This window comes from Elaeis guineensis, chromosome 2, assembly GCF_000442705.2.
Source record: "Elaeis guineensis isolate ETL-2024a chromosome 2, EG11, whole genome shotgun sequence".
Classification (NCBI taxonomy): Eukaryota; Viridiplantae; Streptophyta; class Magnoliopsida; order Arecales; family Arecaceae; genus Elaeis; species Elaeis guineensis.
This window is the reverse complement of record NC_025994.2, coordinates 9,031,998-9,056,966: the sequence shown is the minus strand read 5'-3', so window position 1 is coordinate 9,056,966 and position 24,969 is coordinate 9,031,998. Positions and strand designations below refer to the sequence as shown.

Sequence of the window (24,969 nt, the reverse complement as noted above, 5' to 3'; positions counted from 1 at the left end):
TCGATATTGGTCATTAACATGCTGATAGCATTAACCACTCATGTATTTATCATTCTTGGGTTGAAAAAAAAAGTTACAAAGAAAGCATACTAAAATGAAAATTCCAGAAAGAGTACAAGAATAGTTGAGAAAGATTATGTGCAAAACACCAAAAACATCTATATATTAATTAGTCCAAGACTCAAAAAAGCAACCGAAAGAAGACAGAAATGGAAAATTACATGAAACAGTAACGAAAAAAAAAAACATAAATACTGTATTGTTCCACCCTCTCCTACAATTAACCATTTCTATAACCATCTAAATCCTAATATTTTTCAACCTTGATCACTTTCTTGAGCTTGTTCCCAGAGAGTTGTGCAGTAGGGTCATCAACAATGGTGTCACTCACATCTTCAGCAAATCTTTTTGAGGGGGTCTTAGTAGGCGAAGTGTACTCAACTTCATCAGAAACTGATTCCTGCAACATTTTTTCACAGGCAGACAAAAGTCCAATAACATAAACAAACTGATTAGCTATTGCATACAAAACTTAAAAAATTGGTGCAAATGCATTTTATTAATTACATCTAAAAAATATAACAAATGTAAAGACCTTGGCAAAATCATTAACTGATTGCGATTAAGCATCTGGTAGCCAGTGTCAGAATCATCATCATAGCCTTGAAGCCAAGATTGAAATAAGTTTCGTATATAAATTTAGAAGCCAAGTAATGCCCAAATCTAAATCATAAAAGGTATAATCACCTTGTTATCAGCTAAGGTAGAATTAAAGTGCTCAAGTAGATCAGCATCATCACTCATTCTCATAACCGAATAAATGGACCACTTACTTTTAACGTTCAGCTTTTTGATATTAATCTTGAACACAAATTTTTTACCAACAAAATTATTTAGCACCGCAGGAGGGCCACATCCTACACCATTCTGCACATACCCAAGCTTTGAAAAGATGACATATGTAGTATTACTGATTTATACTAATTTGAATATTCAAGTTTTATTTCACCTTCATCTCTTGCTGCCTGATTTCTGATGCAGTCTTTCCTAAAAACTGAGTAGCTTCACGATCGAATATCAAGGAGGTAGAACCAGTTTGGTCAATGGCTTTGACTTGAACTTTAAATCTACGTACAGATAAATATATTATGAAACAGTTACCATTCAATTGTAAGTTTCATTTACGGACGTTAATAAAACGAACATTACCTTGGAACAGATTGCACAAGCTTGTCACAACCCTCACAATAGAACTTTGTTCCAGCAGATTGAACCTTCCTTGAACATTTAGTGCAACCTTGATACCACCAATCATTCCCTGTATCACGCTCCAAATCTAGGACATAACACGGCCATGCTACCGAGGGATGAAGCCCACGATAACACAAAGCCAATCCATCATAATCATCTAAAATCCATCAAATAAAAAGGTTCAATTCCATTATTCATCAAATAATTGAACCAATATTGGTTCAGAGCATCTAAATCTAAAAGTAAGTACCAATCCGAATCTCAACATTCATAAATAACTACAAATCCGTGATTATAAAATAAACTAAACTTCTGCTGCCAAATTTTCAAGCTTGCTATGCAGATCTTCAAGCTTGGATTCTTTTTACCGATCCTAACTTTATTCTTCTGTTCAAACAAAAAGAAAACAAAAAGAATATGAGCTACACTAGCCCAGTAAGTAGAACTTACACTTTCTTATCGGATCAAACATAAGTTTTTCATGATAATGCAATATTTAAAAAATAATAGGTAATATAGAATAAAGCATTTCATAGAGCATATAACAAAACAAGTTATAAACTCATCATGCATGCATAAATCATGTATATTTCACAATCATGAATCATAAATCATTTTCATCATGCATTCATATCATGTTTCAAAATATTACTCACAGACATTCATGCTAAGGTCACTATTATCTCCGTGACAGGGTCATGTTTCTTAATCGACAGAGTTCTTAATTCATATGCCAACTTTATACCCACTGGCAGGGCCATGTTTCGTGTGGATGCTAGCTCCGGATGTCGACCTTCCTGAAGGGATTCATTCATAGCCATCTGAGAGCCTTTGAAATTATTATATCTTTTTCTTAAAGCATACACATACATAGACGGAAAAACAATAAAATTCATGCTTCATAATCATGCTATTTTCATAAGACATATTCATGAAATCAATGCTCATAATAAAACATGTTTTTTCATATCACATATGCCGATCCTTATTTTATGAAAAATTATAATTTCATCAATAGTAATTCTTTACATAAAAGCATGATCATTTAAAAATAAATAAGAAGCATAAGATCTACTTACCTCGTTCATCTTAGATCTTCAGACTTCGTTAGAAGAATCAGCTAATCCTATTTAAAATATTAAATCATTATCAAATTCTATTCCATAAATATAATAAGATTAAATCATAAGGAAAGAGAACCGTTGACCGGATATGTCGGACCATCCAGATACCAGGGCAATTCAGGATCTCTGGTTTGAGGGTCAGATTCAAGTGACTTAATTAAGAAATTATGAAGCACAGATTAGATCAAGATCAATCAATAGAGTTCATTAATAATAAATTTGAAAGATACTTGATATGATCAAATGAGGTTGACATACAGCACGGATATCAAAGCAACTTTGGATCATCTTGTTAGAGTCAACATGAGCCCCTAAAAGATGAAGGCATGACTTGGTACAGAATTCATAGACCTTCTTAGAGAGAAAAAATCAATCATGAGAGAGAAAGTGGAGAGAATCTTCGTATCCTTCAAAAGTGGCAATTATGATTGAGATCATCAGATGTCATATCAGGATGACTTAATATGAATTAACCATGATTGATGTTATCAATTTCGAATAAGGATCGGATCGGGATCCAATCTACTGCACGAATTTTGAAGCAGTCTCAGATCATCATATTTTCATCTCAAGTTTATCCTAGGCTCTGTGATGCAATCAGAGAGAGAGAATGACCCTAGAGAGACAAAATCCATAAAAAGAGATAAAAAGATATAGAGAGAGAAAATAGAAAGAGAATCTAGAGAGAGAAAATGGAGAGAGAATATAAAGAGAGGAGAGAGAGTTTTATTATTTTATATAATAATATTTTTATTTTTATTTTTTATTTTTTTCTTCTTCTTTTTCTTTTCCTTTTTTTTTTCTTTTCCTTCTTCTTTTCTTTTTTTTTTCTTCCTTCTTCTTCCTTTTCTTTTCTTTTTCTTTTTCCTTCTTCTTCTTTTTCTTTTCTTCTTCCCACGGTTGTCTTGGGCTGAAACAGGGGACCATGTGGTCCCCTCTTTTGCTTGGCCGACCAAGGGCCACAGCCGTCATGGCGGTGGCCGACGACAAGGGCCGACGATCCCATGGCCCGGAGGGACCAAACCGGTGGTCGGCGGTGACCACCAGCGTCGAAAAATTGAAAAAAAATGAGTAAAAATAGATATTTTTTCTGCAACAAAATCCGACGACTCCAGTCACCGACGAGCGTGCACACCGGCACGGAAAGGAAAGGGGAGAAGAGAGGAAGGAGGAGGAGGCTCACCTTCGACGCTGGCGAGGCTTTCCGACGAGAAATTGGACGGGCACAGGTCGGGTCTCCACGGTGATTTTTCGACGATTGCCCCCGACTGGGTCTCGGATCTTTGGTGAGAGGGAGAGAGGAGGGTTCTCCTCCTTAAATAGAGCCAGAGGGGGCTCTTTCCGTCTCCGATTGGGAGCCGATGAGAGGAGGAAGAAGACTCTCTTTGGGAGTCTTCTCCTCTGTTCTCTTTTTTTTTTTCGTTTGGGCTTTGTGGGCTGATTTTGGGCCCAATTGGGTCGGGTTATCGCATTCTACCCCCCTTAAAAAAATTTCATCCTCGAAATTTAACGTACCTTCATTTTTAAATAAGTGTGGATATCTCGTCTTTATATCATCTTCAAGCTCCCATGTAGCCTCTCTCTCTTCATGATTACTCTAGTGAATCTTCACATATGGAATGATGCACCGTCTTAGAACTTGCTCTTTTTGATCAATAATTCAGAGGAAAAATTCTTCATAGGTTAAATCTTCATGAACTTGCAATAGCTCATACTTTATCATGTTATTTAAATCAGGTATATTTTTTTTTTTTCGTAGTGAAACATGAAAGACATTGTGCACTTAGAATAAATCTGGTGGTAAAGCTAGTTCGTAAGCAACATCTCCTACTCGACTCAAAATTTCAAAAGGTCTAATATATCGCGGACTCAGCTTGCCATGTCTCTCAAATCTCATGATACTTTTTGTAGGTAATACTTTTAGAAAAATATGATCACCGAAGTGAAATTTTAATTCTCTTCTTTTTCTATCTGTCCAACTCTTCTGTCTATCCTGTGCTGCTTTGAGTCTTTCCTTGATCAGATAGATTTTCTCTCTAGCATCCATTTATTATCAGTAAAATCCTTCCTTATTTACAACTAACATATTTCATAATATTTTTTGATTTAAAGGATTAATATTTCTAATCAATTCAGACCATCATGCTTTTGCTGCGCACTCTGATCTCAACTTACCAAATTATCTAAGTCTATCAAAAATATCTTTGTATATTAAATCAATCAAAGATAGATCCAACTTTCAGATTTCATATAAAATTTAGGGTAAAATTTAAGGTTTTCTTGTCATTACTATCTCTTAGGCATAGTACATCAAAATTAAATCTTCATCCACCTTCTATGTTTGAACTTTTATATAAACTTCACCATTCCTCAAGAATCCAATATATCTAGAATTAATTTGAGTTAATCTTCGATTTACCTTACAATCATTTAGACAACTTCCAAACCAACTTTTCTTTGCAAAAAATTAACATCAAAATCAGCAAAGTTATCATGTCCTTTATCCATATAGGTTTAGCATTCCAATGTCATCAAATATACCTAACATAATATATCAATACCTCTCACTTCATTCTAGGGTCAACACTTCTCGTACTCAGGTCAACCTTGCTTATTGAAATCTAAGATATAACTCGTCAATTCTATTATAGACATCATATGCTATTTATGCATAAATTTCATCATAATACCTATTGATTCGAAATCAAATTATTGAATCCTTTCTTTTATATCTATCATGTTCTTCATGATCTTAACCTCAAGTTCAAATATCACTAAAGTCACAATCTTGAATAATGATAACCTTAAGTTCAAATACCACTTAAGTCATATTCTCTAGTGATCATAATCTAAACTTTATATCATTCTATCACATCCTTAATGATCATAATCTTAAGCTATGATATTATCCATTATACTCCACTCGGTCACATCCTATTGATCATACATAAAGTTTTGATATCACTTTATAATCTCAATGATCTTAAATCTAAGCTCTGATATTATTCTATCATATCCTAATCATTTATATTATTTATATCATAATCTCCAATGATTATAATCTAAGCTCTGATACCATAAAATATCACATCCCAAATTCAGGACATAACACGACCATGCTACCGAGGGATGGAGCCCACGATAACACGAAGCCAATCCATCATAATCATCTAAAATTCATCAAATAAAAAGGTTCAATTTCATTATTCATCAAATAATTGAACCAATATTGATTCGGAGCATCTAAATCCAAAAGCAAGTACCAATCCGAATCTCAACATTCATAAATAACTACAAATTCATGATTATAAAATAAATTAAACTTCTGCTGTCAAATTTTTAAGCTTGCTATACAGATCTTCAAGCTTGGATTCTTTTTGCCGATCCTAACCTTATTCCTCTGTTCAAACAAAAAGAAAACAAAAAGAATATGAGCTACACTAGCCCAGTAAGTAGAACTTGCACTTCCTTATCGGATCAAACATAAGTTTTTCATGATAATGCAATATTTAGAAAATAATAGGTAATACAAAATAAAGTATTTCATAGAGCATATAACAAAATAAGTTGTAAACTCATCATGCATGTATAAATCATGTATATTTCACAATCATGAATCATAAATCATTTTCATCATGCATTCATGTCATGTTTCAAAATATTGCTCACAGATATTCGTGCTAAGGTCACTATTATACCCATGACAGGATAATATTTCTTAATCGACAGAGTTCTTAATTCATGTGCCAACTTTATACCCGCTGGCAGGGCCATGTTTCGTATGGATGCTAGCTCCGGATGTCAACCTTCCCGAAGGGATTCATTCATAGCCATCTGAGAGCCTTTGAAATTATTATATCTTTTTCTTAAAGCATACATATACATAGACGAAAAAATAATAAAATTCATGCTTCATAATCATGCTATTTTCATAAGACATATTCATGAAATCAATACTCATAATAAAACATGCTTTTTCATATCACATATGCCGATCCTTATTTTATGAAAAATTATAATTTTATCAATAGCAATTCTTTGCATAAAAACATGATCATTTAAAAATAAATAAGGAACATAAGATCTACTTACCTCGTTCATCTTAGATCTTCAGACTTCATTAGAAGAATCAGCTAATCCTATTTAAAATATCAAATCATTATCAAATTCTATTCCATAAATATAACAAGATTAAATCATAAGGAAAGAGGACTGTTGACCGGATGTGTCGGACCATCTAGATACCAGGGCAATTCAGGATCTCTGGTCTGAGGGTCAGATTCAAGTGACTTGATCAAAAAATTGTGAAGCACAGATTAGATCAAGATCAATCAATAGAGTTCATTAATAATGAATTTGAAAGATACTTGATATGATCAAATGAGGTTGACATACAGCACGGATATCAAAGCAACTTTGGATCATCTTGTTAGAGTCAACATGAGCCCCTAAAAGATGAAGGCATGACTTGGTACAGAATTTATAGACCTTCTTAGAGAAAGAAAGTCAATCATGAGAGAGAAAATAGAGAGAAAAAGTGGAGAGAGAATCTTCGTATCCTTCAAAAGTGGCAATCATGATTGAGATCATCATAGGTCATATCAGGGTGACTTAATATGAATTTACCATGATTGATGTTATCAATTTCGAATAAGGATCGGATTGGGATCCAATCTACTGCACGAATTTTGGAGCAGTCTCAGATCATCATATTTTCATCTCAAGTTTATCCTAGGGTCTGTGATGCAATCAGAGAGAGAGAATGACTCTAGAGAGACAAAGTCCATAAAAAGAGATAAAAAGGTCTATAGAGAGAAAATAGAGAGAGAATTTAGAGAGAAAAAATAGAGAGAGAATGTCGAGAGAGGAGAGAGAGTTCTACTATTTTATATAATAATTTTTTTATTTTTATTTTTTATTTTTTTCTTCTTCTTTTTTTTTCTTTTATTTTTTTCTTTTCCTTCTTCTTTTCTTTTTCTTTTTTTTTTCTTCCTTCTTCTTCTTTTTCTTTTCTTTTTCTTTTTCCTTCTTCTTCTTTTTCTTTTCTTCTTCCCACGGTTGTCTTGGGCTGAAATAGGGGACCATGTGGTCCCCTCCTTTGCTCGACCGACCAAGGGCCACAGCTGTCATGGCGGTGGCCGACGACAAGGGCCGACGATCCTATGGCCCGGAGGGACCAAATCGGTGGTCGGCGGTGACCACTGGTGTCGAAAAATCGAAGAAAAATGGGTAAAAATAGAGGTTTCTTCTGCAACAAAATCCGGCGACTCCAGTCGCCGACGAGTGTGCACACCGACACGGGAAGGAAAGGGGAGAAGAGAGGAAGGAGGAGGAGGCTCACCTTCGACGCCGGCGAGGCTTTCCGACGAGAAATTGGACGGGCACAGGTCGGGTCTTCACGGTGGTTTTTCGACGATTGCCGTCGACTGGGTCTCAGATCTTTGGTGAGAGGGAGAGAGGAGGGTTCTCTTCCTTAAATAGAGCCGGAGGGAGCTCTTTCCGTCTCCGATTGGGAGCCGGTGAGAGGTGGAAGAAGACTCCCTTTCTGTTCTCCTTTCTTTTCGTTTGGGCTTTGTGGACTGATTTTGGGCCCAATTGGGCCGGATTATTACACCCTGACTCTATTTCCAATATGGTTGCTAAAACAGCACAGTATTCCTCCTATGAAAATATAAAGGTTTAAGTTATATAAAAAGGTAAAAAGTAGTATGAATAGGTGAATGACCAATACCTCAGCAGCATCGAGAACATCATCAATTGTCTTCCTCTCCGTATGCTTTACCCAATCATCAGAAATTGAATATGAAGAATGTCCAGATATTTGACTTATCCTCTTGTGTATAATTCTTCACCAGTTAACAGCCTAGTGGAAGAGGAAGATGAGTACTCATTTCTAAAAATAGTTGAAAATAATATTTAGCATCATCACTACAAGCAGTTAAAATAAAGCCCATTCTTGTTGCTGAAATCAGCAGCTTCTTTCAGAGTAGGATTGATAAGCAATTTTGATCCATAATATGCATTGGAGATGCCAACTTTCTCTAACAATACAAACCAAATAAGTATTAACAACTATTTATATAATAACTCAACATATATTTGTTTAAATAATATTTTTATGGCTAGACTAAGAAATTACCTTGGTATGATTTAACCTTGAACAAAAGAAGTACAACAATTATAGGACCACTATTGCTCTCAGCGAGATATGAACAAATTTGATCAGCAAATTCCCCCCACAAGGTGCAGGACAGTTTATTCTTACTGATACCAGAAATACAAAGTAAAAAACAAACACAAAGGCACATGAGCATTTATCTAGAAATGAACTACAAACTCAAAAGTATTGGTGTATGTTCTAACTCCAAGTCTTCAAGTTCAATTTTCATCAGCTTGCTCTTCCTACCTCTAACAAATTTCTCCATCACATTATCCTCTCCAACCAGTTCTCCAATAACATCTATCGATGCAGAAAATAAAAAATAAAAAGGCAAGCTGTTATCATGAAAATTATTTGTCAGACATTAATTATAACCAATCTTGCCAATCAGATAGGTCTCATCCATGCCCTGAGTGATTTCAGAAAAGGGCACAAACACAAAAGCATTCTTTGGTGTCTTATCATTTGTAGTTTCAGTAATGGTTGTAATACCCATGAAGTTCATCTTGTACCTATGTTTTGTTGTTCTATACTTTCCATCATTGCATCCTACCATTAAATTCTGAATGAGATAACCAAGACCTTCAGTGACCAATAATTTGAATCTGGTTATGAGGCTCTGCTTGATAGAAGCATGAATCTTATTACCCTAAAAACTATGAACAAAATATCTACACATGAAATCCATATCGGTTATAAATCAAAACAAAACAAAAAAAAAAAATGCCATATATCATTTAACAAATAGAATCTTCACACAACCTTCTCATTTATAAGGATCATTTCGATACTGTTAGATTCGTTTGGATTGCCATAGGTTGGAACTACCCACAGATGCATGACTCGAACCTTGATCTTCCAATCTACTTTCCCAGGAACAATCTCGTCTAAGGAACTTAACCTTCGAGCCATAACGATTAACAAAACACAACAGATGGAAGGATGATTGAATTAAGAATTACACACCAAAGTGTGCAACAAGATTGAAATGTATACGATAATTTAGTTTTTATAGCAGAAAAGATTTTAACTACTCATTTAAATGCATCTCTCTGTGTGCTTTAATGATTGTATGGTTTCAATACATAGCATGCAAAGAATTAAATGTCAGTTTGAATTATACATGTCATTACCATGGTTGAACAGGAATTCAAAAAATTAGTTGAGACGATTAAGAAGGTAACTTTTCATTTGAGTTGAAAATGGAAGTAAAAACTTATATGCTGCATAGTCGGGCGGGAAAAAACAACCACAAAATGTAATGAAGACTTAACTCTACGTGGGTTGGTGCATGTTTCGGCAGGAAAATCTCCACGTTGACTATTCCAGACTTCTTTACTTTTATATAGATAATAGATAAGTATTATAAATTGATAATAATGATCTTTGTTTATCAAATGACAGTTTAATAAAAAATGTCAAACAGATATAATCAATTTTTCTTTTTATTCCTTCTATACTGAACAAAGGAGGGAACTATTCTTATCCATCCTCCCATATTTTACCAAACACGTGTGATAGATGGATCTTCTATCCCCCTCTCCCTCATCCATCTTTTTTTTTTGCTATCCATTCTTCCTCTAATCCATCCTTCATATCAAATGGAGGGTTAGTTGTTTTCTTTTTCAAAGAAAGAACTGGGTGATGCTTGTCACATGTTCCCCAATCGGTCAATCTGGCCTCTGTTCCATCATCATGTATTCCCTCATCCACATGTTGACATGGAGCAGGCGATGTCCGTCACATATTCTTCCAATAGTAGAGAAACATCATTAAAAAAAAAGATTTCTCTTCCAGTTTTGCCTAAGTTTAAAAAAAAATAAAAAAGAAAGAGTACATTCGATCCTTTATCAAGGAAGTGAAAGGCTGCTTCGATCCTTTATCGATCCTTCCTATTGTTCTATGTTCCTTTCCGACTATGCTTCTTCTATTTACCTTAATCAAGGAAGTGAAAGGCTGCTTCAAAATAGCAACAACCTCACCATTCCTCAACTCTAATTTTTTAACTTAATCATGGAAAATAGAAGGCTATCCTAATAGCAACAACCCCCAAATGAAGAGGGAAAAGAAAGTCTGAGGAGTGAGACCGTGTGTTGCGAACCCTCCCCACCAAAACATCGATAGAGAGAAGTAATGCTGAGACCCATGCGTTGCACATAGATGATCAATATTTGATTATCTAAGGTGATAGTCTCGATCATCCCCCTAGAGCTCAAAATGATCTGCTATGGATAGCCTCAGATTTCATTCTCTCACATTATTCAGTCCTTTCTCAGTTCACGTCTATCCTTTTAAGTGTATTTTCATCCTTTCCAATCTAATGACTCAACCATCCAATGAGCATGATCAAGCATGAATGCTAAACATGTCGCTCCATAGATAAGTCTTGTTCTTTTTTTCTTGCTTCGATTTCGATCCAAGAGTCATTAGATAATACTCTTTTTTTCTCCTATAAATCGAGCTCAAGGATCAAATTTAGATTATCTTGAATCGCCACATCATAGCACCAGTGACTTTGCATTTAATCCTACACGAACACTTGAATTTATAAATTATGATTTGTAGATCATATGCCACATGAAATCTGTTTCCCAAGATAAGAGCTGAAACAACGACTAGCTTTACACCTGCGACAGAAAGCTTTCCACGATAGAGAGGGAAAAAAAAATTATGGCTCCTTGATTGGCATCTCCTCTGGTGCTCTTTTTCTAAATAATATAAAAAAAAATTATTTATATAAATAATACAAATTCCAACTTATTTATCGAAATAATGGCAAAGAAAAAAAACGTCATTTTGAATGGCATTTTCTCCCTGCCACGTCACCAATATTTTTCCACCTAGGCGTCGTCCAAAAAAAAAAAATAGAAAATACCATTTAAAATGATATTTTTGAAAATATCATTTTAAATGATATTTTTAAAAATATCATTTAAAATGGTATTTTTAAAAAGACCATTTTGAATGGTATTTTTAAAAACGCCATTCAAAATATCGTTTTCTATTTCCCCCCCCCCCAAAAAAAGGAAAAAAATCGGAAAAGAATGAGAAAAAAATAAATTTTAAAATTTTAAAATAATAAATAAATTAAAATTTTAATTTTAAACAAAATTTAAAATATAAAAATTTGAATTTGTAATTCAAATAAAAAAGATAATTTTAGATGATTTTTTTTTCAAATTAATTTTTTCAAAAAAATGTCTAAACAAAAATCTTAAAATTTTAAAAAATTAAAAATATCATAGAAAAAGAAAAAAAAGAATTATAAATTTGAATTTAAAAAAATAAAAATTTTAAATTTAATTCAAAAACATCATTTCAAATTCTTGCCAAAAATGTTCAAAAAAATAAAAAATTAAAAAAAATAAAAAGTGCCATTAAAAAATTAAAAATTTAAAAAATCAAAAAAAAATAAGAATTATAATTTGAAATTTAAAAGAAATAATATTTTTAAAATTAATTAAAATAAAAATATCATTTCAAATTATTTTCCCAAATTCAAATTAATTTATTTAAAAAATATTGCAAACAAATAAAAAATAGCCAAAAAAAAATTCATAAAAATAGAAATAAATGAAAAAATAGAAAAATTATATAATTATAAATTTGAATTAAAAAAATAAATTTTTAATTTGAATTAAATTTTGATAAAAAAAATAAATGCCATAAAAAAGTGAAAAAATGAGAAAAAAATGTGAAAAAAAAATTTGTAAATTAAACTTTAAAAAAAATAAGAATTTTAACTTTAATTCAAATAAAAAATATCATTTCAAATTACGTTGTCCATTTCAAATTATTTTTTAAAAAAATTATCTCAAGAAAAAAAATTGTTGTAAAAAAATAAAAAATACCCTAGTAAAAGAAAAAAAAGAAAAAAATAAAATTGAAAAAAAATAGAAATTGTAATTCTAATTGAAAAATAAAATTTATAATTTTCAATTTTAAGAAATAAAAATTGTAATTATAATTGAAATAAAAAATATCATTTTAAATAATTAAATTAATTTAAATATAATTATTTAAAAAATATTTTAAATAAAAAAAAATACGTAATAGAATGCCAAAAAGATAAAAATGGAACGCAATTCCTATTGTTGGCGTTAAATTATTGTATTATTCTTGCAGCTACCTCAACAAGCCAAATCGATTGCATAATCAAGCATAAGTTTCTCATACAAAGGAACAAAGAGATTCTGATAAACATAAATAAGGCATGTTCTGTGACAGAAGCTCATGGTTTTTTGTTTTTATTTTTATTTTTTTCTGATCTCTGCATTACATGGTTACTTATTCCTTATGTGAGTCAAAATGCAGAATTGGTCTTTACGTTTGCAGAGCCATGGTGAAACGTTGGTCCCCCTATTTTCATTAGCATTACTTTAATATTCTCTTATTTTCATTTTTTTTTTTGTTACTTATGTATATGATTATATTCTCTTAAATTGATGACATGTATGTCTACTTCTCCTACCCATCTTGGAGATTCTTCTATGCCTTTTCAGTCAAATCCTGACTCATTTGGGAGTCAAATTATGCGAGACAATGAACCTGATATCGATTTAAGTGATAATATGGAGGAGGGTGAAGATATTGATGAAATTCACGATGAAAGCAATAATAATACAGATGGTACTAATAATGTTAGTGGTCCTACTCCAACTGATAAACAAAATGATGGTTCTAATGCATTTGAAAAGAAAAAGAGAGCCAAGACTTCTTCAGTTTGGTTAGAATTTAAGGAAGTTGAGCTACCTGACAAATTTAGGAAAGGAGAATGCATCCATTGCAAAAGAAGGCTCAATATTCCTAAAAGTAAGAGTACAACTCAATTTAAGAGGCACTTAGAGGCATGCTCAAGGCGCAATATGTACCAAAAGCAACAAAAAAAGATTAATTTTATGGCTGCTGATTCAAGTGTTGGTGTAAAAGCAACTGGATTCGTTAGTGCTTTACATGATGGGAAGCTTGACATGATGAAAATGAGGGAGTCTGCTGCACATTGGATGCTTATGCATGAGCATTCATTTTTTATTTTGGAAGAAGAGGGCTTTAATTTGATGATGAAGCGTGGGATGCCTGAATGGCAAAGGATTTCTCGACAGATGGGAAGGAGTGATTGCTATAAGGTGTATGAGATTGAAAGAAAGAAATTGCATGTTTGTTAAAGTCGATAAGCAAGATTAGTGTTGTTGCGGCCAATCGCCTCGTCGTCTGATCGCCGGGGAACGTGCGCCTGCAAAATGAGAAGTCCATACTGACCGGAGGCGGCTCCGGCGGGGACCCTCCGACGGTCAAGTCAGAGAGGTGATTGGGCAACAGTAAAATGAAGACAGAGAGCTCAATCGAGAGAGAGAGGGAGAGGCGGACGGCGTTCGCGGCCGCTTCTCCTTCCTCGCCCGTTCCAGCAGAGAAGGAGAGGGCTGCTGGGACCGTCGGTCATCGCGCCATGGCCGTCCCTTCTGCTCTCCGTGGGAGGGCTGTTGTGGGCGCTCGCGCGGAGGCGACGGAGATCGGCGCGGGCGTCGGCGGCTACTCCTGGAGGGCATCGGACGGGCCGCCGGTTGTTGCTGGAGGCTTTTGACCGCGTCCGTCAGTACAGTCATCTGCCGTACGATGGCCGCGATCTGCGCCTCCGTGGTCACCGCGGGGTGCGGAGAGCTGGGCTCCGCCGCCGATGGTGGTGGGGAGGCCTCTTCTCGGCGGGAAGAGCGCCTCGCCGACCCGGTGATCCTCGATCGTTGGGCTCTTGTCTTCGTCATCGTTTTCCCCTACTTGGCGCGCCAATCTGTTGCGGCCAATCGCCTCGTCGTCTGATCGCCGGGGAACGTGCGCCTGCAAAATGAGAAGTCCACACTGACCGGAGGCGGCTCCGGCGGGGACCCTCCGACGGTCAAGTCAGAGAGGTGACTGGGCAACAGTGAAATGAAGACAGAGAGCTCAATCGAGAGAGAGAGGGAGAGGAGCGAGCCTGTGGTTTTGAAGTCGAGAAGTGGAGAGATCCCCTGCACTGTTGCCTTCCCCGATTTATATAGTGGAGCACGGTATGGCGCCGTCATTAATGGTGCGGACAATTGAGGAATTGTCAACTCACTGTAGACTGTCAGAGTCACCGTAAAAGTGTCATGTCGCCGTGGGGCTGTCAAATCACTAGGGTTGACAATGCCCTAGGCGGGACAATGCCCCTAGGTGGCAGTGCCGCATGTTGCTGTCAGAACTGACAAGCTCTGACGGCTGTACGGCGATCGGAGGAGTCGACCGACCCTAGGTCGGTGGCCAGCTGAGTGGCGTCGGGCCCCTCTGTTGGTCGGCGAGTCTTACGTGAGTCGGCCAACAGACTTCTAGATTCAGTCGGTCGGGAGAAGTATGCCCGACCGATACATCCTCAGTCGGTAGTGGGCCGTTAATCGGCCGGTGATGGCGCCCGGCCGGTGATGGCGCCCGTCAGTCGGTCGCTCCGGTCGTCAGTCGGTCGGTCGGTCCCTCCGGCCGTCAGTCGGTCGGTCGGTCGGTCCGGCCGTCAGTCGGTCGGTCGGTCGGTCGGTCCGGCCATCGGTCGGTCGGTCGGTGGGTATTCTCCAACAAGTGTGACAACTAATTTGTGGTACTCTTCACCTCAAAAGATCGAGTATATGGTTCTGACTGAACATTTTGTTGATTCTAATTGAAAGTTACAGAAGCGGGTGTTGAACTTTGTCCACTTACCCCCTCCTCGTCGTGGTATTGATATAGCAGATTCTATTATTCAAGTGTTTAAATGATGGGGAATTGAAAGCAAAGTAAGTTTTATTCTAACAAACTTTATTTTGTTTTGTTTATTTATATATTATATTTGACAATCTAAGTTTAATTTTTTTCATGTATTTATAGGTCTTTACTATCTCTGTTGATAATACTGCTGCAAATGATACATGCACAAGGACTTTGAAGGACACTTTCTCAAGAAGTAAGAAGTTAGTTTGTGGAGGAAAGCTGTTTCATATTCGTTACTATGCTCATATTCTTAATATCATGGTGCAGCATGGACTGAGTGAGATTAAAGTAGTGAATGAGGATGTTCGTGAAAGTGTCACTTATCTTAATGAAAGTGAAGCAAGACTTGAGGTGTTTGCTGAGATTGTCCAACAATTACAACTGCCATATAGAAAGTTGATGTTGGATTGTCCAACCTGTTGGAATTCAACTTATGACATGTTGGTATGTGCAATCAAGTTTAAAGAAGTTTTTCTTAGATATACAGCTCAAAAACTAGGTTACACTTGCTGTCCAGAAGTTGAAGATTGGAAAAAAGTTGAGAAGTTATGTGAGATTTTAGAGCTGTTCAAGGCTGCCATCGAAATTATTTCTGGGACAGATTATCCAACAGCAAATTTATTTCTTAATGAAGTATACAGGGTGAAGGTATTGTTGGATAAGAAGTCAAGTTTTGAGGATACTTTCACTAGACAGTTGATTGCAAAATTGAAGGAAAAGTTTGATAAATATTGGGGTAAGTGCAATCTGTTGATGGCTATAGCTGCTATTTTGGATCCTAGATGTAAAATGAGGGTAATTGAATTCATTTTTTCGAAAATATTTTTAAAAAATGAAGCAAGTCAAAACATCTTGATGATGTCAACGGTGGCAGCTGATGTCCTAGCTATTCCCATCACCACAGTGGCCTCAGAATCTACTTTCAGTGCTATAAGTAGGATCATTGATCCATACCGCACCTCTCTTAGTCCAGAGACAATACAAGTATTAATTTGTGGAGAAGACTGGTGTAGAAATTTCTGTGGAGTGAGGAAGAGCACTACAACAAAATAAGGTATTAACGATAAAAAAAAATTTATTGCTAATAATAAATATTCATTGCTAATATTTAGTCATAAATAATGACGTCGATGATAATTTTTTACGATGAAAAAAATTTTCGTTGTAAATAATCAAGTATTACTGATGAAAAATTTTTATCTTTAAAAAAATTATTTTTTCGAAAACTATTTATGACGAAAAATTTTAATCATAAAAAAAGATAATTTGCGATGAAATATTATGTCGCTAATGAAAAATAATTATTTACAATGATTTTTTCATCACTATTAATTTAACTAAAAATTTTTATGAAAATCAAATTTATAAAAGGTATTAGCAATGTAAATTTTTTGTCATAAATATGATAATTTCTGATGTAAATTTTTATCATTAATAAATAATAAATTAATAACGATAAAAATTTTTCGCTATTAATTTAATTAAAAATTTTTATAAAAATTAAATTTAAAAAATATTAGCGACATAATCTTTTTATAGCAAATATAATTATTTATGATGAAAATATTTTTATCGCTATTAATTTAATTAAAAATTTTCATGAAAATTGAATTTAAAAAATATTAGCAATGTAAATTTTAAGTCGCAAATATTGCAATTTTCAACATACATTTTTGTCAGTAATAAATTTTTAGTTATTCACGATGAAAATAGTTTCATTGTTATTAATTTTATATAAAATTTTGATATTTTTAAATTTATTAAAAAAATTATTTATGATCAATTTTTCATCGCTAATATATTTTTTTGCCGACCAATATTTCATCAAAAATAGTTCTATCATTAATAATTTACATATTTTTTAAAAATAATTTATGAATATATATATTTAATTTATATTTATGATATTTTTTATAAATTTAAAATAAAAAATTAAAATAAAAAATTCATACAATAAACTCATAAATAAATTTTAATATTTTATTATATTAAACTAAAATTATAAGAAGTCTAAAATAAAAATAAAAAGCTATAAAAATAGGCCGTCTGGTGTCAACATTTACAGAAAGAGAACAAGATGAGGAAAGAGAGTGCTCGGATGAGCTCGAATCGATCTGCTGCTACCTCATCAGCTGCATCATCTACTTCATCTACATTATTCGCTTTATCATCTGGATTTGGAGCTGCTGGTATTCGTCGATGTGTGTAGTCAACTCATTAGCTCGCTGCTCAGTCTGTCTCTGCACTTCCGCCAGCCGAGCATCGCAAGCAACATATATGTCAGCCCTAGATGAGCATGAAGATGAGGAAGTAGTGATCCCATGTCCTAGACCCCTAACATAACAGGATCTCATACCAAGCATCTGATCATAGATCTCGTCATCTATGGATGCGATCGAGTCCTCAGGGATAGGCCGGGATTTGATGTCTATCATACAATTTTGAAAATTAAAGTTATAGCTATTTTAAATTTGTACTAAAAATCAAAGAATAAAAAAATAAATAAAAAAGCTTACAAAAAGCTCCTGGCTCCTCGTTGTCCACTCCTCTGACCATCGCTGGTGGATCCGCTTGTAGATATCGATCCTACCAGGAAGCTCGCCACTCTCAGCATCTCTATATAATTTGAGAATAATTAATTAAAATCAAAACATCTTGATGATGTCAACGGTGGCAGCTGATGTCCTAGCTATTCCCATCACCACAGTGGCCTCAGAATCTACTTTCAGTGCTACAGGTAGGATCATTGATCCATACCGCACCTCTCTTAGTCCAGAGACAATACAAGTATTAATTTGTGGAGAAGACTGGTGTAGAAATTTCTGTGGATTGAGGAAGAGCACTACAACAAAATAAGGTATTAACCATAAAAAAAATTTATCACTAATAACAAATATTCGTCGCTAATATTTAGTCGCAAATAATGACGTCGATGATAATTTTTTACGGTGAAAAAAATTTTCGTTGTAAATAATCAAATATTATATATGAAAAATTTTTATCTTTAAAATTTTTTTTTTCGAAAACTATTTATGATAAAAAATTTTAATCATAAAAAAAGATAATTTACGATGAAATATTATGTCGCTAATGAAAAATAATTATTTACAATGACTTTTTCATCACTATTAATTTAACTAAAAATTTTTATGAAAATCAAATTTATAAAAGGTATTAGCAATGTAAATTTTTTGTCATAAATATGATAATTTCGGATGTAAATTTTTATCGTTAATAAATAATAAATTAATAGCGATAAAAATTTTTTACTATTAATTTAATTAAAAATTTTTATAAAAATTAAATTTAAAAAATATTAGCGATGTAAATTTTAAGTCGCAAATATTGCAATTTTTAACATACATTTTTGTCAGTAATAAATTTTTAGTTATTTACGATGAAAATAGTTTCATTGTTATTAATTTTATATAAAATTTTGATATTTTTAAATTTATTAAAAAATTTATTTACGATCAATTTTTTATCGCTAATATATTTTTTTGGTGACCAATATTTTATCAAAAATATTTCTCTCATTAATAATTTACATATTTTTTAAAAATAATTTATGAATATATATATTTAATTTATATTTATGATATTTTTTTATAAATTTAAAATAAAAAATTAAAATAAAAAATTCATACAATAAACTCATAAATAAATTTTAATATTTTATTATATTAAATTAAAATTATAAGAAGTCTAAAATAAAAATAAAAAGCTATAAAAATAGGCCGTCTGGTGTCAACATCTGCAGAAAGAGAACGAGCTGAGGAAAGAGAGTGCTTGGATAAGCTCGAACCGATCTGCTGCTTCCTCATCAGCTGCATCATCTGCTCCATCTGCGTTATTTGCTTTATCATCTGGATTTGGAGCTGTTGGTACTTGTCGATGTGTGTAGTCAACTCATCAACTTGCTGCTCAGTCAGTCTCTACACCTCCGCCAGTCGAGCATCGCAAGCAACATATATGTCAGCCCTAGACGAGCATGAAGATGAGGAAGTAGTGATCTCATGCCCTAGACCTCTAACATAATAGGATCTCATACCAAGTATCTGATCGCAGATCTCGTCATCTATGGATGCGATCGAGCCCTCAGGGATAGGCTGGGATTTGATGTCTATCATACGGTTCTGAAAATTAAAGTTATAGCTATTTTAAATTTATACTAAAAATTAAAGAATAAAAAAATAAATAGAAAAACTTACAAAAAGCTCCTAGCTCCTCGTTGTCCACTCCTCTGACCATCGCTGGTGGATCCGCTTGTAGGTATCGATCCTACCAAGAAGCTCGCCACTCTCAGCATCTTTATATAATTTGAAAATAATTAATTAAAAAAAATTTAAATAATTAGAGAGTTAGAATATACTAATTAAAAATTATTTACTATCTGCTCCATGTGACGAGCGAACAACCTCGAACTCCCACAATATGGTACAGCCTGTCTTATCCAATTCATGACATTCTAGGCACATCTTCTCTGTATAGTTAGCAATCAAATTAATAGGTAATAAATTAAATTTAAGAATAAATGATTCAATCATTAAACTCTAAAAAAAAATTTAGATTTATAACTTAATATGTCGGATCCTCATAATATCGGTAAATGACAGTCCAACCATCCATAGTGATGCTGTCACAGGGCCGGTGCCATGCTACCTCCACCTTATGATCCTGCATCACATGATACCAATGCTGATGGATGCAGTGGCGATACTCCTTGAAATACAAAGATAAATGAGTGTCCACAGCTCGCTGCACACGATCCTCCTCAAAATCAATATTATCAAATACACCCTATCAATAATAAATATTAGTAGAATACCGTACTAACTAAATATTCATAGCATAATTTATTTTATCTGTAACTAGATGTAGAAAATCTCCCTTTGAGCTGGTACAATATGATGTCAATCAAAAAATAACACAGGGGTATAGCTACGGCATATGATGTCCAGCTCGGTCTGCTACAGCTCGCACTATCTCCTAATGGACTTGGTGTAGCCAGATGGTATCTCGATATGGAGATACCTTCCTGAGTGCTCGCATCTCCAATGCTCTAGAGAGAGGTTCTTCAATGGACCTCGCCCTTGCCTCACTACTAGTAGAGATAGATCTGAAACAACAATAAATAAATCATTAGTATGATAGCTATCCAAATAAAAAAAATTAAATTTTATTATATAAAAAATATAATAATACCACTCGAACTCGTCTTACTTGGACCCACCTCATAGGGACCTACTAGTGTAGGATCCTCTGGCGATGGAGCTGGTGCAGCAGTAGAAATTGGTGAAGGTGCCTCAACTTCTGGGATAGACTACGAACGCGACATCATCATTTGTCTCCTGGAGCCATACATGTAATTCTTGACATATAAATAAATATAATATTAAACAATAATAATAAAAAATAAATTATATTTTAATGAATAGAATTATATCGCATACCATTATTGCAAGAGAAGATTGAACAAAGAATATAGATCTACTCGTTAATATTCATATCTTCCTCGATGTGTAGATCCTCTTCCAAATCAAAATAATCGATATATGTGTCATCTTCCATCTCATCGTCATTTATGAATTGATCATTATCCTTTGACTCATCAAGATTAAATACAAAATTAGATTCAACTTCATTGGGCGGCAGATCAATCCTATTCAAAAGAACTGTTATAAGTTCTTCATCAATAAAACACTCGGCTAATATTTATTTTTTTTCTTGAAAAACTTTCTCTTCATGTAAATCAGAATTTTCATCCATCTCTAATCGGGTTGGTATGTCATATACACATTTAGATATTATTTTTTATACGATATGTCAATTATCTCGATACTTTAGATCCTTCAAATATATTATTTGTTTCGCTTGAGTTGCTAATATATACGGTTCATTCTGGTACCATGTTCGTACAAAATTTGTACTAATAAAATATGGATTGATATGAATATCGATCTTTTTATTGCTAATATCCCATCATTCATATTCAAATAAGAATATAGAATTACTGGACCCATACTTCAACTCTATGATATCTATTAGTACACTGTAATATTCAATATTTTCTTCTCCTTCATATCTTATCGTAGCAATCTCACTATTTTAGGTTCGTCATTGCATCTTAAGCTTCCTTATGTGAAATCTTATTCATCCAATGATACAAGATGCATAGCGGTTAACTCTTCGATCGGAACCACATGCTAAATTGTACAACTTATCAGTCACACTCTTTTCTTTATTGAAATACTTATATTTTATCTACAATATAATATAAAAAATTATGTTGGTTCAAATAATAATTTTTATAATTATTAAAAATAATGTATTACTAGTGCAACTTATAAGATCACCTAACTATTTTGTAAATTCTCTCCTACATCGATCATCAGCATCCATATTATTCTTTTTGCATAGTATATTCTTATGCTTACTGTAACAAATCATGATTTTTAATTTTATATCGACATAAAAAAATTATTTAGAACATTAAACAGTATGCTAAGATGGTACTTACTTAATTAAATCTTTAATTTTTTTATAATTATTTAGAATATAAAAATACATCTTGGATAGCTCATTCATGTTCATAAATTCATATCTTCTGTTACTAATGGGTCGGACCCATCGCCATGCGGGGCCCGCCGTCGATGGGCGTATTCTTATCATTTTAAATTTTTTTAAATTTTTTAAATTTATTTTAAAATTTTTATCATTTGAAATTATAATTTCAGTTTTCTTCCATTTTTATCTTTTTAGCATTCTATTACGTATTCTTTTCCTTTACTTAAAATATTTTTTAAATAATTATGTTTAAATTAATTTAATTATTTAAAATGATATTTTTTATTTCAATTATAATTATAATTTTTATTTTTTTAAATTAAAAATTAAAAATTTTATTTCTCAATTAGAATTACAATTTCTATTTTTTTTCAAATCTATTTTTTTCCTTTCTTTCTTTTTTAGGGTATTTTTTATTTTTTTACAATATTTTTTTTCTTCAGATAATTTTTTTACAATAATTTAAAAAATATATATTTTTTTTAAAGTTCAATTTATAAATTTTTTTTCCATATTTTTCTTCATTTTTTAACTTTTTAATGTATTTATTTTTTGATCAAAATTTAATTCAAATTAAATTTTTTTAAGTCACATTTATAAAATAACCTAAAAAATAAATTATAATTAATTTAATTTAATTTTATTCTTTTATGATATATTTTTTTAAATTTAATTTATAATTTTTATAATTTTAAATTTTAATTTTAGTTTTCTTCCATTTTTATCTTTTTAACATTCTATTACGTATTTTTTTTATTATTTAAAATATTTTTTAAAAAATTATATTTAAATTGATTTAGTAATTTAATTTTTTTTTTATTTTTAATTATAATTTTAATTCTTATTTCTTAAAATTAAAAATTATAAACTTTGTTCTTCAGTTACAATTATAATTTTTATTTTTTTTCAATTCTTTATATTTTTATGAAATTTTTTTAGGCTATTTTTAAATTTTTTTTGAATCTTTTTTAAATAAATTAATTTTAATTTGAGAAAATAATTTGAAAAAATATCTTTATTTCAATTAATCTTAAAATTTTAATTTATAATTATTATTTTTTTTTATTTTTTAAAAATTTTTATTTTTTAATGCTACATTTTATTTTTTAAATTCTTTTTTTAATTTTTTTGACAAGCATTTGAAATGATGTTTTTCAATTAAATTTCAAATTTTTATTTCTTTCATATTTCTTTCTCTTTTTTTTATTTTCTATGATATTTTTAATTTTTAAATTTCTTAAGATTTTTTTTCACATTTTTTAAAAAAATTTGAAAAAAAATATCTAAATTTATTTTTTTTGAATTACAAATTCAAATTTTTATATTCTAAATTTCAATCAAAATTAAAATTTTAATTTATTTATTAATTTTAAATTTTTTTAAAAAAATTTTCATTAATTTTCGATTTTTTCTCTTTTTTTTGGTGGAAAAAATTGAAAATGCCATTTTGAATGGCATTTTTAGAAACGCCATTCAAAATGGCGTTTTTAAAGTCGCCATTTCAATTCGCATTTCTTTTTTTTTTTTTTGGGACGATGCCATCGTGGAAAATAGGGTGACGTGGAAGGGGGAAAAAATGCCATTCAAAATGGCGTTTTTCCCTTTTGCATTAGTTTGGTAAAAAAGTTTGGTTTTGAATTATTTTAGTATTTAAATTTTTATTTTATATTATTCTGGTAAAGACCTCACGGGAAGCGCATCGTTTTGGTCAAATACGTACGGCCCCACCTCCACGTGCGGAGGAATTATTGCCGTCGCATCCGTGACATTCACGTGCAGAGAGAGAAAAGGAGAAAAAATAGTGCCATCATGGTATCCACTAATGGGGATGCAGTTGGATCAAATTGAATTGAATAATTAAAAATTTATCTCGATTTAATTTAAAATATTAAAAATTAAAATTTAATTTAAAATTTATAAATTTTTAATATTTTTTTATTCGATTCAATAAAAATTTAATAAAATTTTAAAATAATTTAATTTAAATATCAATTTAATTTTATTTGAATTTGAATTGGAATTCAAAATCAAATCCTAATCTATTAATAATAATATATATATATATATATATATTAATATATATTATAAATAAAAAATTTATTATTAAAAATATATATAAATTTAAATAAATTTATAAATTAAATATTTTATTATTTAAATTTGATTTAAAAAATTATTTAAATAATAATAATAGAGTCGGGTCCGAATCGTCCGCAACGGACTCGATTCGTTTGCACCCTGATCGATTGGTGCCATTATTCAGGAAAATTATAAATTTCCGAAGCCTCAAATCATCCATAGTGGAATTCAGTCTCATCCCGGCTTTACAATTAATGCTTGTCTTGTCAAGCAACGTGACGCGGCGGTTCCATGAGACTAATATTGGTAATAATACGCCACCATCAGATTTAAAATCTCCTTCTTCCCTTGAGTAAAGACAAACATTTAGGAAGGAGAGCGGTGGCGCCTGAGCTAAGTAACAGCTTTTATCGGTGTAGTTTTGGCCATAGAGAGACATGGAAACCATGCTCGAGTTCCAACAAATTCCAAATTAATGCCCCGAGAGGTGATTATTATTTGAGAGATCAAAAGCATGGTACAGCACACATCTAAAAGTAAAGGGAGCACCCCCAGACTGACTTAATCATAACCCAACTCAAAGCAGGCATGCACGCACGCAACGATAGGCGACTCGGCAGTGCTGCTATTCGTCGTCGAGTGGCTCGGGGTTGCACTTGTTGTTCTTGCAGAAGTTGGGGAGCAAATCCATGCACCGGTATAGTGGCGGGTAGATCAGGAGGGGCGACTGCACGCATTCTTTGCACTCTGGATTGCAGGCCTTCACCAGATCAAGGCATTGGCGTCGTGGCGGTATAGACTTGGTGCATGCACCGCACTCGTTGCACCACGGCTATGGCCTACCACCAGCACCATCTAAAATATTTTTATTGCATATGAACCAAAGGAGAAAAGATTAATGTTAGTTCCTTCACATCCTTGTTGTCGATAATAGCTCAAGCAATAATAGCCTCAAAAGAAATCCTAAAGAACTGAGTTGGAGATGCATTACCACCTTCACTTGGTGCCTGGAAATTAACCTCATCTTGGGCGAAGGAG

At 32.6% G+C, this 24,969-nt stretch overlaps 1 protein-coding gene and 1 pseudogene across 1 annotated transcript; one reads left to right on the top strand and one right to left on the bottom strand.

The window, feature by feature from the left end:
• Positions 1–307: 307 nt before the first annotated feature.
• Positions 308–9,040, bottom strand: LOC140855205 (uncharacterized). The gene is made up of 10 exons (XM_073251082.1): positions 8,920–9,040; positions 8,739–8,835; positions 8,515–8,639; positions 8,308–8,416; positions 8,107–8,221; positions 7,988–8,036; positions 1,210–1,318; positions 1,010–1,127; positions 748–927; positions 308–460 (listed from the first exon to the last, which is right to left on the bottom strand). Exons 1-10 carry the CDS (start codon positions 9,038–9,040, stop codon positions 308–310), a joined length of 1,176 nt encoding a protein of 391 aa, XP_073107183.1.
• Positions 9,041–13,067: 4,027 nt separating this feature from the next.
• LOC140855204 (zinc finger BED domain-containing protein RICESLEEPER 1-like) lies at positions 13,068–24,729 on the top strand (annotated as a pseudogene).
• The last annotated feature ends 240 nt before the right edge of the window (positions 24,730–24,969 follow it).

Coding starts and splice junctions, on each gene's coding strand:
- LOC140855205 (XM_073251082.1), bottom strand. CDS start 9,040: ATGAACTTCATGGGTATTACAACCATTACTGAAACTACAAATGATAAG. Junction 8,836..8,919: donor GGATGAGACCTATCTGATTG/GCAAGATTGGTT, acceptor CTGCATCGATAG/ATGTTATTGGAGAACTGGTT. Junction 928..1,009: donor TCAGGCAGCAAGAGATGAAG/GTGAAATAAAAC, acceptor GGGTATGTGCAG/AATGGTGTAGGATGTGGCCC.